This window comes from Myxocyprinus asiaticus, chromosome 2, assembly GCF_019703515.2.
Source record: "Myxocyprinus asiaticus isolate MX2 ecotype Aquarium Trade chromosome 2, UBuf_Myxa_2, whole genome shotgun sequence".
Classification (NCBI taxonomy): domain Eukaryota; kingdom Metazoa; phylum Chordata; class Actinopteri; order Cypriniformes; family Catostomidae; genus Myxocyprinus; species Myxocyprinus asiaticus.
In genome coordinates this window covers 2,660,572-2,675,047 of record NC_059345.1, presented here as the reverse complement: position 1 = coordinate 2,675,047, position 14,476 = coordinate 2,660,572, and the positions used below count along the sequence as shown (strand labels likewise).

The window sequence follows — 14,476 nt, the reverse complement described above, 5'->3', positions numbered from 1 at the left end:
AACTGTGTTATATTTGAGCATCTTCAAAGTAGTCACCCTTTGTCTAGAATTTGCAGACATGTACTCTTGACATTTTCTCAACCAACTTCTTGAGGTATCACCCTGGGATGCTTTTTAAACAGTATTGAAGGAGTTCCCATCTATGTTGGGCACTTATTGGCTGCTTTTCTTTATTATTTGATCCAAGTCATCAATTAAAAAAAAAAATATATATATATATATATATATATATATATTTTTTTTTTTTTAATTAACTTTTTGTTTTATAATGAAATAAATTAATATGGTGGCACAATTATATTTTTGTCTATAAAACTAATTTCAAACATTTAAGCATATGCCTTCAGATCAAAAGATTTTTAAGATCATCAAACATTTCAGTCAAGTGTTTCAAAACTTTTGACCGGTAGTGTATATATATATATATATATATATATTATGTAAAAGTATGATTTTCTGTATAATTAACAGTAAAAATTGATATTATGTTTAACAAGAGAGTACATGTACTTGTACGGTAAATTATTGTTAAAATTATGGTAAAAAACAATAATCGGGCATTCCCAGAATTCCCTACGTGACCCAGTTCATTTCATTATATTTTATGGGAATAGTTATGTTTCTTATTTTTAATATCAGTTATGTACATTGGTGTGTTCTGTGTTATATTTAATGTAGTTTAGTTCATGTTTACTTCATTATATTAATTTCACGTGTTACCCTGACGGTGTTTAGTGTTTGTGTGTCTCTACATGTTTATTGGTCATTGCCTCTATTGATGAACTTCATGTCATCATTTGCCCTTCTGTAATTACTACAGTGATTAACAATATATTATAAAGTGAAAAGTTGATTTTTACAGTTTCTGAAGGTTAATATATCAAGTTAATTATTTAATAATATAAACGATGGTAATGCACCGTAAAATATACAGGCATCAAAATTACATCACTTAAAGCCTGAAACATGGTTGCTGTATTTTTTTACAGTGATTTCTGGCAACCACAGCTGCCAGTTTTTACTGTCAATTTAACAGGATATTTTTTACAGTGTAGTAAAAATGTGAATTACCATATAGCAGGAATAAATTACTACTAGTGAAAATGTTAATTCTTCATATCATAAATGACATAATTATTTGTGAAAATACCAATTCTTAATATAAAAAGTTCAGCATATGTGTAGTTAGTTTATATAATAGTTGAATTTTACACTAATCTGTCATTAACTCATACTAAAAACACAATTACAGGTCTCTGTGATTCAATTCTTACAAGTTAAAAATTAACTCACATATCAGCAAACCACTTAACACTAATTAAAATGATCATGTTTAATATTAGTAATGACATAAGTTTCCATCCACTTGTTGCGCTGTTCTGTTATCGACAAAGTGAAAATGCGTAAACAACTATGTTGCATACGTTTTGCTTTAGAGCTAAATAAATCTGCCCTTGAGGCGTTTCCACACAGAATTTTATGTATATCGCAAATTTTGTATTTTTCACATCTCAGATGTCCCCACATTTGTGTAAAATGGTAATTTATAGAAATTGGCTATTTAATTTCATATAATTACAATAGTAGGAATTATCAGAAGAATTTAAAATGGAGCTCGTCTGTATCTGGGATTAAAAGAAGAAATTGACTGAAATATCTGGCATCATATTGAGCCTGTAATCCTATATTCCAGTCTTGAATTCAAAATATGGACAATTTATTCACTTTATGTCATTTTATTTGTCCCTGCAGAAAACATGTTGTGAAACCAAGGGTAACCGTGTCTTGAACACTGGGGGGACCAAACCATTTTGGGGGTGGAGGGGGTCACGGGTGTCCTCGATCCTTTAAGATAGTAAATGCTGTAAATGCAATAATTTTCTGAATAAAGGCTTTAAATGCATTAAAGTTTTTTAAATGCGACCAAAATTTGATAATTTTTTATTTTAAATAATCTGTTTTCACACAGTACAAGACAGACACTGTGTCTGCATTGCTAGCAATATGCCTGTTTCAGTCATCTTTTGTTTAGTTTTTATGCTGTCTCAAAAAAAAAAAGAAAAAGACGAATATAATTTGAAATTATTAACATCAATGATGTATCTGTAAAATGACATGACATCAGCTGGCTAGCAAAAATAAAATACACACAGTTATTTACTGTCCTCAAATTGTGCCTCATTGTTTCTTTTTCCCCCATAGAATCATAAAACCATATTTTCTTCAAGAATCCTAACGCTGCTCTTTTCCATACAAAATCAGTTCATATTGACCACTGCTGTTAAAGTCCAAAGAGGAAAAAAATCATCATGAAAATACCATAAAAGTAGTCCATATAACACAAAGCTGTTGTATAGACCCAAAAAAGCTTGGAATATAGTGCACTTGTCACATGGACTACTGTTATGATGTCTTTATACTGAATCTTTAATAGTGCTTTACAGTATTTGTCCTTTATGAAGCTTGACAGCTCCTGCTCACTATAAACTGTTATTCTATGGAATAGAGCTGCTTAATATATCTAACTTTATGTTCCAAGAAAAAGTAACAGCATGTGGGTTTTGAACAACATTAGTGTGAGTAAGTGAGTGAAAGTAAATTTTCCATTTTTAGGTGAATTAATCCTTTAACTTGTGGCTCATACTCAGAATAAAGAGATATAGGAGATGCTGTACAAAATTCAGAATTAATTAAAGACAAAGAAATTATTCAGAAAATCTTTAATTGATTGTTGATTATTACGTAATATGATTTGCACAAAAAATATGACACTGTCCTTGTCACAACCCAGAAACTCAATGGAAGCCTCAAATCAGGTCTTACCGTGTTCTTGATCTAATCTGATGGTGATAATGCTCTACTTTGTGTTTAACCAATCAAGACAATGTCAAGTGAATTTTCTAAAAAGCTCCTTCAAAAGCCTACCAGATCACCACATTCATTCAATTCCTTTATAATATACACACATTCACTCTTTATCTTTAGCCTGATATGCTAAAAAGTGCTGTTACTGTTTTCACATTCACAATTCTTAATGACATCTGAATCACGTACTGTATGTGACATATTGGAATTCAAAACGGCGAATTTCGCAAAATGGAAAATAGTGTGCACCCTTATTACTTTCGTATTTCAATCATAAAACAGTGGTCAAATATTGCATGTTTATTTAGATACTTACATCTTACATGACACTAACACTCTTAACCTGATCTGCTTGCTGATGTGCGGCGCTGGAATAATCCACGAGGTTTCTGCTTACCGTCTTAAACTTGAGTCATCTCGTATGACATTGACGAGCGGTGTTAGACTAATGAGCACGCAAATTTAACCTTTATGTTATTCCTGTAACAACTTAATGGCAATTATACAGCAGCACATAATGGACTGCAGCAGAACGACAACAAAGATTTTTACGCTTTACGTATGTCGATTATTTGGGGGACAATTTGCCCATATCTGATTTTTTGGGGTGACTTGTCCCCCTCAAAGTATGTGGTTATGGCCCCATGTGAAACACAGGACTGCGGTGTTCAAACAATACATAAGAACTTCAACACTCCTTTTCAGTCAGTTAAAATCACACAATTATGTTTTTGTGTTATTTTCAAATTTTTCCAACCAAAAGAAAATAAGCTCATTTTTTTTTCCTTTTGCATGTGTAAATAAACACTCGATAGTATGGCATGTTTGAGAAACACTGCATTAGTCCATACACAACAGCCAGTGTTATCTGCAGTCATTTTTTCAAAGAGATGTTGGCATTTACATTAAAATTATGTCTGCCTCTTTCGACAACAAAACCATCAAAACTTGGTGTCTTATTAACTTTTGGTATAATATGACCCCATATAGCTCTTTTATTTATGACTTTATTTATCTGTCTTTTTACACTTGTTATGATTTATTTTTCCTCATTTAAGTTAATTATTCCCTCCATATCGTCTCGGTTACGTACGTAACCTCAGTTCACTGAGACGAGGCGAATGAGACATTGCATCACTAAGCTGACGCTATGGGGAGTGTCCTTCTACACAACCTAGTTGAAACCCGGACCAAACTCCAGATATGAATTGTAAACTGACAGTGCTTGCAAATCACCGACCTGTTTTACTGAGGTCAAAGCCAAAAGTAATGTGGTCTTAAGAGAAAGCACACACAATTCAACATAGTCCAGAGGCACGAAGGGAGGCCCTGTGAGCACTTTTAGGACCAAGTTAGGTCCCAAGTTGGGACTGTAGCCGGGCAAGGAGGGGGATTTAGTTGCCCCGCCCTCATAGGAATTATGATTAAATATTGTTTGCCAAAAGAGGTGCCGGTTTCAGGAGCGTGATACGCAGATATAGTTGCCACATAAACTTTGAGCATAGACGAAGTGAGCCCTGCATCCGATCGCTCTTAAGAAATGTACAAATTTCAGGTATGAGGCAGTTCACTGGGTTTTTGCCACGTGAAAAGCACCAATTAGTGAACACATTCCATTTCAGTGCATAAAGGCATCCCGTGGACAGCACTCTAGCCTTTAATATGGTGTTCATAACCAACCAAGCCAATTCTAGCTCATCTGCTGTGCTCCATTCAAAGGCCACAAGTGTAGACTTCACAGCTCTGGCTGGGGATGCCAAACCGTGGCTTGTGTTTGATAGAGAAGATCTTTCTTCAGCGGTATTTCCAATGGAGGCCCCTTCAGTATTTCTACCATCTCCAGAAACCAGGACTGATTGGGCCATTTCAACGCAATTAACAGAAATGTTTCCATGTCCACTCAGACTCTGCTGATGACAGTATGAAGGAGGTGCACCGGGGAAAACGCATATTTACGTTTCGCCATATGTGGGCAACTTATATACGGCACTAATATTGTGTTGTACGAACTAATCAGAATGTGGTGATTCACGATGTCAGAATGAAAAGCTCTCAAAGCTAGAAAGACAGCTGGCAGCTCTAGGCTGATGACATGTCATGCCCATTTCACACCTGTCCAGGTGTCGAAGTCAGCATCCATCACACACCATGCCCCAACCTCTGTTGGATGCATTTGTGGTCAGAACTTTCCTTTTGAAAATTTGACCCAGCATAACACCCTGTTTGTAGAAGGTCGGTACTGTCCATGGTGCTAGAGCAGCCAGACAGTGGCGAGCCACTGCGACACGCATGTGCCCGAGGCTCCAGGCACAATGTGGAACATCGCTTGAGTCAATATTGAAGAGGTCTCATATGTAACAGACCTAATGGTTTGACGGCGGATGCTGCCGCCCGTAACGTGGTGCAATTGGTACATGAAGTACGCATTCTTCAGCTATACTGACGCAAAGTCCTGAGGACGCATGTGCGATAAGATCTGTCTCTGAGTTAACATTTTGAATGGGTGCGTCGCGAGCATGTGAATCAAGCGCCTCAGAATTAGAATGGGCCGAAGCCCGCTGTCCTTCTCTCTATCACGTTTTTTGCGAGAAGACTGTGAATCGAAGCGAGGTGGCCGGCATACAAACTGAATCATATGACCGTGCTCGATTGTTTTAAACACTCAGTCTGACACGCCCATGAGGTCTTGCCACACATTTGTGCAGTGGGACATCAGGCTTATTAAATCAACTGAAACAACCTCTATGATGTTCTTTATGAGAAGATTGTGTATTTCGGCTCGTAACACTGATGCGTCTTCAGACAGAACTGTTGAAGACAGAACACCATTGAAATGGGACGGCCGACGTGCAAATTGGATCGTGTAACCCTGTTTGATGGTTAAATGTGAGACACAAATACAAAATTATTCCTTTCCCAACAAAGAGTAGTGGGGAAAAGGGGAACAGCATTGTGTGTCAGGAGTGCTTTTGCTGTGCAGGGCTTGCGCTGAGGTTGCTACCTTTGTTTTTGCAGTGACTTTCGTGGCTTGCAACGCAACGTCCATAGTGTTGCAGAGCACTTTGAATGTCTCTGGATCGTAGCCTTGCTCGTCATTTGCTTGAGAAGCTTAGCTTAGAAAACTTGGAGCATGCATGGAGTTTGGCCCACCGCTGAGTATGTTTTTCCAGCCAGTGCAGACATCAGTTGATATGGCTTGGAAGGATAAACGGGCCGTGATTTCCACGCCCTGCTACTCGACGGGCAGAGATGTGCTGCTACCGCCTCTTACACAGGGGGTAGTTGGGCACAACCTTTGTCTTCCCCGTGATCCAGGGAAGAACTCTTGAGGAGAGTGGAATCGCTGTCCGAGCGAGCTGAATAGGGTGTGCGCCAGGATTTTTTCAGTTCATTATAAACTTCTGGGAAGAGTGGGGCAGATCTGCAGAATGTGGTCGCTTGATGGCATCCAGACTGCAAGAACCATTCATCAAGGTGAGATTTTTTAGGTTCCTCTGGAGGAGACCACTTGAGACCAAGCTCTTCGACTGCCCTTGAAAGGACACAAAGCATCTCCTTTTCAGTTGCACATGCAAGCTCCCCGCCCTCGCTGGGGGAAAGGGCGGCAGCATTATCCACTGACTACTAGCCAGATGCAGCGAGAGACGTAACATCATCCCCAGCGTCAGAACTGCCAAACATGACATGCACTCCTGCAGAGGGCCGAAGCTCGTCATGCATGTGCTGTACCGGGATAGACACTGTATGGGGAGATTGAGGGGCTCGTGGGGCATGTGCTGACATGATATGCACCTCAAATTCATCCTGATCAACTTCAACCGCCGAGCCTCATCGTGTGATCCCTTGGGGTTCACAGAAGAGGCAGGTGGGAGGGTGCGGGAGGCTGAATTGTCCCTCAGAACAAGGGCTATTCACGAGCAAAGCGTCTTGATACTCATGACCTTGCAGTGAGGGCAGTCTGTCTTTATGAGAGCTGACTCTGCATGTGTGCGGCCCAGACAGTGAATGCAGCTTTCATGCTGATCTGACAGTGGGATGTGTCCCTCGCATAAGAAAAACTTATGGAATGACATCTTTAAAAAGACGTGAACACGTTAGCATTAGTTACATATATATATATAAACACACACACACACACACACACACACACACAATATCACAATAGCTTATAAGGATGCAAAACTCCTGCCGAAGCGCTGTGGGGAATCAGGATGCTGAAGCTACCCGTCCACCAGTGAAGCATCAAGCGGTGAGGCAGAGTAAATGTTCGCTGTATATGTATATCTCTTTTAAGTGCACTCTTTAAAATTCATAAAATGTTTATTGGATTAGTTGTATTGCATGTATCAATTATATAATTTATTTATGGATGCATTTCCTTTTTTATGTTTTTTTTTTTTTTTTTTATATATTATATATATATATATATATATATATATATATATATATATATATATATATATATATAGAAAAATGTGAATTTGGAAGCTCATACATTTTTGCTAGGTTTGAAAAAGTATCTATTCCTTTATCAGTGAACAGTTGCTGTTCTTTTTAGAACTCTATCTGCCCAAAACTTAAATGTATTATCTAATCTATTTGACAAGAAATCAGGATCTTTAGCAATTTCTTGTAAATTAAATATATATTTCTTAACTTTACTATTTTTTTTCTAACCAAATTCTAAAAGAACTATTAATATTAATACTATCTATTGATTTAAATTTGTTGCATTGTTTGAAAAGGAACAGGGTTATACTAATAGGTTCCCCCATTTTATAAATTTCCATCTTCCTCCATTTCACTTTAGATTCTCCGTTCATCCAAATCAATATAGGCTGAATTTGGGCAAAGTAGTTTATTCCATTGCCAAAAAAATAAATAATAATAATAATAATAATAATAATAATTTTATATACTAACTGGTGAATTTTGAAAAAAGGAAAATACACATAGGGAGAATATTCATCTTTATAGTCTCTACTCATTTTGTCATCAATAGTAGCCTATATTTATTTGTAATAGTTTTGAATGATATATAAAGTTTTCAATTCAAATAAATATAAAAACTTTTATATTTTAAATACATTTTATCTTTTGAAATTAATAAGCCTGTGTGTTCTTGTTGTGGGCCTATATGAATTCACTTACACATTGATATACCAGCTGTTTTATTTATTTTTAATCACATGAAGAATTCATGCAACAGTCCTCTCTCGTAGCAACCGTTGTTTCTTCTTGTTGTGTAAATGTCTTTAAGTGCTTCATAATTTGACAGTTATCCTTTATACTGTATAATCATGTGTTTTAAGTCTTCATGTTTTCATGCTGAACTCTTGAGCAGTTTAAATGCATTTTTGTACATTTCTTTATAAAAATAAAACTATACAAATAGTTTAAATTAATTTAAATTCTATTTTCATAATTATCAGCTTTCAGCAGAGAAGTAAATCCCGCTGAGTCTCTCACGAGAAATGAATTGCATTCTCTCACACGATTGGTTGTGCGCTGCAAACGTCACTCATTCATGTGTACAAGCGCATAATCTATTTTTGCGTTTTGTGTGAAATATCCCTTTGACTTAAGGGATTCTCTGCAACTGGATCAAATTCTTTGCTCTTGCACTTCAGGTTATATTTGCATACATTCCATTTTGAAGAGAACTGGCAAGTAGACAACCATCCATATAAAAGTAGAAAAATGTCTTGTGTGGTGTAAGTAGGACTGGAATAGACGTGTGTCCAGGTTGACACAGGTTAAGGCCAACACCTGTAATTTCTCTGACTTCATCTGGGGCTCACAGAAGAAAAAAAAAAAACAAAAAAGAAAAAAAAAAACTTCCATGTTACCCATTTCAGCATCAAATCTTATCACAGGAGTATTCCCAATACTAGAACAACTCTTAAGATGCCTTTAAAACCCTATAAAGCTTTTTGTATCCTGGGTGATACAGCATTTGAGAGGCTGAAAGGAAGAGCAGTAAGTTGGCTTAAATGTTTAAAAAATGTAATATGTTAGAAAATAGCAATAAATTAATTTGTTTTCATAAATTAATTTATTAGGTATTTTTATGTTCTTGCCCTTTTACTGGTTAATGATCAGCACGCTTACAAAATATTGTATAAGTGCTTTTTTCTGGAGTAATTCATGTGACTCTCTGGCTAGGTTGATAGTCGTGGTGGGGACACCTCAGATCAGCTTGGATCTGTTGGGCCCGGACAGCCCGCTGCAATCTGACGTGCGCACTGTCCCACACCTGCTCGCTCTGCCTGATCCAATCATACACCGCTGGCACCATAGAGGGTTCACCCGGCCAAGGGAACATAGGAGGTTGGTAGCCCAGCACACATTGGAAGGGAGTGAGTCCAGTAGAGGAGTGAGGGAGTTCTGGGCGTATTCAGCCTATGGGAGAATGTTGCTCCACCACTGTTGTTCTCGACTGCAGTAAGACTTTAGATATCTGTCGGTTTCCTGGTTTAGCCTCTCCACCTGTCCGTTTGCCTGAGGATAACCAGACGTGAGGCTGACGTTGATGTCTAGCTGTTTACAGAAAGCCTGCCAGACTCTGGAAGTGAATGGTGGTCCCCGGTCAGACACCATGTCTTCTGGCAGACCATAGATCCTGAAAACTTGGTGGAAAGAGCGTTAGCGGTTTCCATGGCAGTGGGTAGACCTTTCATGGGGATTAGTCTGCATGACTTAAAGAAACAATCAATGATAACAAATATGGTGTTATACCCATTGGAGTTTGGCAGATCTGTGATGAAGTTGACAGACAGGTGGGACCAGGGTCTCTGAGGGATAGACAGTGGCTGTAGCAGGCCGGCTGGCAGTTCTCTGGGGGTTTTAGACTGTGCACACGTACTTGACATGCCTTAACATATGCAGTGACGTCATTAATGGTTGAGGGCCACCAAAATGAGTTATGTACCAGGCTTATAGTCCTCTGGATGCTAGGGTGTCCAGTGCTGAGGGAGGTATGAATCCATTGGATTGTTCTTTGGTGTAGAGTGCATGGTACTTACTGTTTTGTAGGATGGCATTCTGGTGGGGCAGGGTCTGTTTGTTGGGCTCTTTGGATTTATTCCATGATGTCCCAGCTTATAGGTGCGATGATAACAGAAGGTGGTAGTATGGATTCATTTTGAGGGGTGTTGTGAAGGATCATGACGATGGGAAAGAGCATCAGCTTTGCAGTTCTTACTGCCAGGGCGATAGGTAACTGTGAAATGAAACCTTGTGAAGAAGAGCGACCATCGGGCTTGTCGTGGATTCAGACATTTTGCTCCCTTGGTGTATTTGAGGTTCTTATGGTCAGTGATTACTTGGAATGGGTGGACATAACCTTCAAGCCAGTGGCACCACTCTTCTAGCGCAGCCTTCATGGAGAGTAACTACTTATTTCCAACATCATAGTTCTTTTCAGCAGAGTTCAGTTTACGGGAAAAGCAAGCACAGGGATAAAGTTTACCAGGGTTACCATGGCGTTGAGAGAGAACCGCCCCAACGTCGCAGTCTGAGGCATCCACTTCCACAATGAATGGTTGGTTAGGATCTGGGTGCTTGAGAATGGGGGCGGTCGTGAACCTTGTCTTGAGGGCGTCAAAGGCTTTTTGAGAAGAGTCATTCCATGGTAGCCTGGATGGTTTTCCCTTGAGCAATGACGTTAAAGGGGCAGATATGAGACTGTAGTTGCGGATAAACCTCCTGTAGAAGTTTGCAATCCCAGGAATCGTTGTAGCTCCTTAACAGTGTTGGGTCTTGGCCACTCCGTGACTGCCTGAATTTTGGAGTCATCCATCTCAACACCTTTATGACCGATGATATACCCTAGGAATGTTGTATGAGTAGCGTGGAACTCACACTTTTCTGCTTTCACATAGAGTTGATGTTTCAGAATGAGGGAGAGGACCATTTTAACATCTTTGTGTTGTGCTTTATCTTGGGAGTATATGAGAATGTAGATGATGACACATCTGCTGAGGAGGTCTCTGAAGATCTCATTGATGAACGACTGGAACACAGTTTGGGAAGTTGGCCAGGCCATAAGGCATCACCTGGTATTCATAGTGCCCCCTAGTGGTGATAAATGCAGTTTTCCAATCGTCTCCCTCTCTAATACAAATCAGGTTGTAAGCACTTCTCAAATCCAGTTTTGTGAAGATGCGTGCTTCATGTAGTTGTTCTAGGGCAGACGGCACAAGAGGGAATGGGTACCTGTACTTGATTGTCACCGTGTTCGATCCTCTCACCACAATAGTAACAGTCGCTCCTTATGACGACGATCAGGTTCTTCGTCAGAAACTCTGGCATAGGCGATCTGCATAGGTTCAGGGGCGTTGGAGCATGCCTGGACTTGACTATGGACCAATGTTTGTGACGGGACTCATCTTTGAGTGTGGTGAGTTGCATAGTAAATTATCAATCCTTACAGCCAATTAAATGAATTCAGCGAGTGTTGAATCATCACCCTTGCATGCAAGTTCGGCCTGCAGATTGTAGTTCAGTCCCTCTCTGAACACAGTCTTGAGTGCGATCTCATTCCATCCACTTTAGGCCACTAATGTCCTGAAGTGTATGGCAAAGTCAGCTGCAGAACGTAAACCCTGGCGTACATGAAGCAGCTGAACAGAAACATCTTTACCTCCCTCTGGGTATTCAAACACTTCATGGATCTGGGAAGCGAAGTAATCAAATGACATTTGAAGCTGACTATCACTCTCCCAAACAGCTGAGGCCCAGTCTAGCGCTTTTCCGGTAAGTAACATCATAAATGCACATTTCTTGGATTCCTGACTGAATGACTCTTGTTGATTGGAGAAATATTTTACATTGACGTAAAAACACCTTACATTTCTCTGGCAAGCCATCAAATTTATCAGGAATAGCAAATCTTACAAGCGATGTACCTTGTGGCGATGGAAGAGAATGTATATAGTGAGTGAGGTTCTCATTTGCAACTCTTAGGTTATTCAGTTGTTCCTGGTAACTCATGAGAAGTTCAGTCTGGTAAGCGAATGCAGCCTGGAGCTGAGAAACTTCTGCTGGTGGCGAAGTATTCTGTGAGGGACTCGACATGGAGGGGAAGGTAGAATCCAATTGCAGGAAGTTTATTTACAATCAGCATATAAATCCAAAACACAAAATCATTGAAGCAAGCAAAGTAGTTGTTAACAGGTAATCAGTCCAACCAGGCAAACAGAGCAAAACTGTAATCCAAAATCGGTAATCCAGTAAAACAGGCACAATGGTCATAACAAGTAGGCAATGAAACAGGCAATGAGAATAATGCTTGGTAAGGCAGTGAAACTGGCAATACTTGAAAATCACAATGGAAAAGCATGGGTATTTATATGGTTCAAACAGGAAGTCACCATAGAAGAAAACGGTTCAGTGTCAGAATTCGGGAGAGGGCTCCCTCTGGCGGTTGGCTGAAGGGATACCAGCCTCATTCGTTACAGTCTACAGGCAACATTTATTTCCATTGTCATCTGTTATTTGGTCTGCACCATGTAAGCTTGCAAAGGTGGAAAATTATGATCAATGAGGTGAAAGACTTTAACATTCAGTGATGTGCTGTGATGCGGCTCTGTTGAGAAGTTCCTCAATAAAGGTTCAAGAAAAGACATCAATCACAGTGAAACTGCATTTTAACAGTAATTTACGCATAACAGGATCGTAGCAAAATGCCTATAGGCAACGGTAATACAGTATTGTATATACGACTTACTAAATTGGACACAAAAAAGACAAAAGTGCTAAAAAAAAAAAAAAAAAAAAAAAAAAAAAAAAAACTTTAAACCCACAGAATACTAATGTCGATGCTCTTCACAGCCATCTTGCTTTCTGAACTCGGGGTCCTCGGAGTTCGTCCGACTTTCCGAGCAGGAATTCCGACATCGGGGGGCGTTCCATTTGTCAGTTCCAGTCTCAGAACTCGGAAAATAACTCGGAGCTCCGACTTCCGAGACAGATGGAACGCAGCATAAGTCTGACACCCGCTGCTCCGTTGTTCCCAGTCTTTCAATTAAGTTGTCGAATTTATCTGACGGTTCGTTAACAGGTTTGAGTACATTAGCTAGTTTATTATCCAGCATCTTCGCTATGTTGGTGGTCACACGATCCACCAACAAATCATCTCTTTGTATATTCAGCTCCTCAGTATTCGTAAAGCTAACCTCTATAGCATTCTCCTCCGAGTTTGCAAGTTTGTTACCTTGGCTAACTAGCGTAGCATTAGCATGTCCTTTTCCTACTTTTTTACGTCCATCTCTCTTAGTTGATCTAGGATTAGCAAAAAAGTCATCCAAAAACATTTTGGAGTTTCACTGGTAGAAATTATATTAAATATACATTTAAATTAATCCAGCAGGGTGATGAAAAAAATTATATCTGCTCAGCTTGGTGCATCACGTGCCCTGCAATACATTTCTTATTAGTATAAAAATAAGTAATTTTTAATATCAATAATTACAAATTTACTAGTTGAAAAATCCACTCAAGATAACAATTTAATTAAAACTAGTGTTACATCCTAAGACACATTCTTACATGTTATATATTACAGATGTGTGCGTGTCTTTTTTCCCCTCTCCTTTTCAGTGTGTAATCATACGGTTTATTTGCGCATCTGACCACCAGATAACAGTAAATTCAATGGTGTACAGTAGCTTTGAATGAACTCATCTTAATGCTTTTGCGCTTTGAGTGTTGGTTATTCTTAAAGCGTCATTTCCCGTCACTAAACCACATCCGTGACCGCGCGAGACTTTCTTTGCAACATACAAACACCTTCTGTAAGAAACTCTTTAAACGAGAACATGTGTGGCTCTTAAAGAGCCTTTGGGTTGGTTGAGAAACAGGATGTTATTTTACTTGGAGCTGGTGTATTTGGTGACGGCCTTTGTGCCCTCAGACACGGCGTGTTTGGCCAGTTCACCGGGCAACAGCAGACGCACGGCGGTCTGGATCTCTCTCGATGTGATGGTGGAGCGCTTGTTGTAGTGAGCGAGACGAGACGCTTCACCGCCGATGCGCTCGAAGATGTCGTTGACGAAAGAGTTCATGATTCCCATCGCCTTGGAAGAGATCCCGGTGTCAGGATGAACCTGTTTCAGGACTTTATACACGTAGATAGCGTAACTCTCCTTCCTGGACTTCCTGCGCTTCTTTCCTCCCTTACCGGCGGTCTTTGTGACGGCCTTCTTGGATCCTTTCTTCGGTGCGGATTTAGCTGGTTCAGGCATGATGATCTGAAGAACAAACCCACAATAATGATTCTTAATCCGCTCGTACAAGTATTTATTCCCTCCTCTATGCTAATTCTGTGAGGAGATGATGCGTGTCCTCTGATTGGGTATTTTCATTGGTCAAACCCATTAAATGATTTCATTGGACAGTTGTAAGTTTGACGGGCCGGAAAGAGCCAATCAAAGACTTCCAAATGAAAGTCCCGCCTCTCGCCTCATGTTTGAAAGTTTCCATCCCCCACACGATTACATTTCCTTTCTTTAGTTCTCCCGCGCATTTTTTTCTTCTTATATTCTAGAAAAATAACGTAACATAATGAAAAATAAAATAAAAGCTTCTCAAGAAATATTTGTTAATAAAG

At 39.4% G+C, this 14,476-nt stretch overlaps 2 protein-coding genes across 2 annotated transcripts in view; both read right to left on the bottom strand.

Moving 5' to 3' along the window:
- LOC127411049 (histone H2B-like) overlaps positions 1-14,476 on the bottom strand; it is an 83,299-nt gene that overhangs the window by 18,207 nt on the left and 50,616 nt on the right. The window lies entirely within an intron of this gene.
- Positions 13,431-14,124, bottom strand: LOC127411117 (histone H2B-like). The gene has a single exon (XM_051646475.1). The coding sequence runs from the start codon at positions 14,109-14,111 to the stop codon at positions 13,737-13,739; it is 375 nt and encodes a 124-aa protein (XP_051502435.1). The 5' UTR covers positions 14,112-14,124; the 3' UTR covers positions 13,431-13,736.

Bases quoted from the DNA above. Each gene is read 5' to 3' on its own strand.
- LOC127411117 (XM_051646475.1), bottom strand. From the start codon at position 14,111: ATGCCTGAACCAGCTAAATCCGCACCGAAGAAAGGATCCAAGAAGGCC.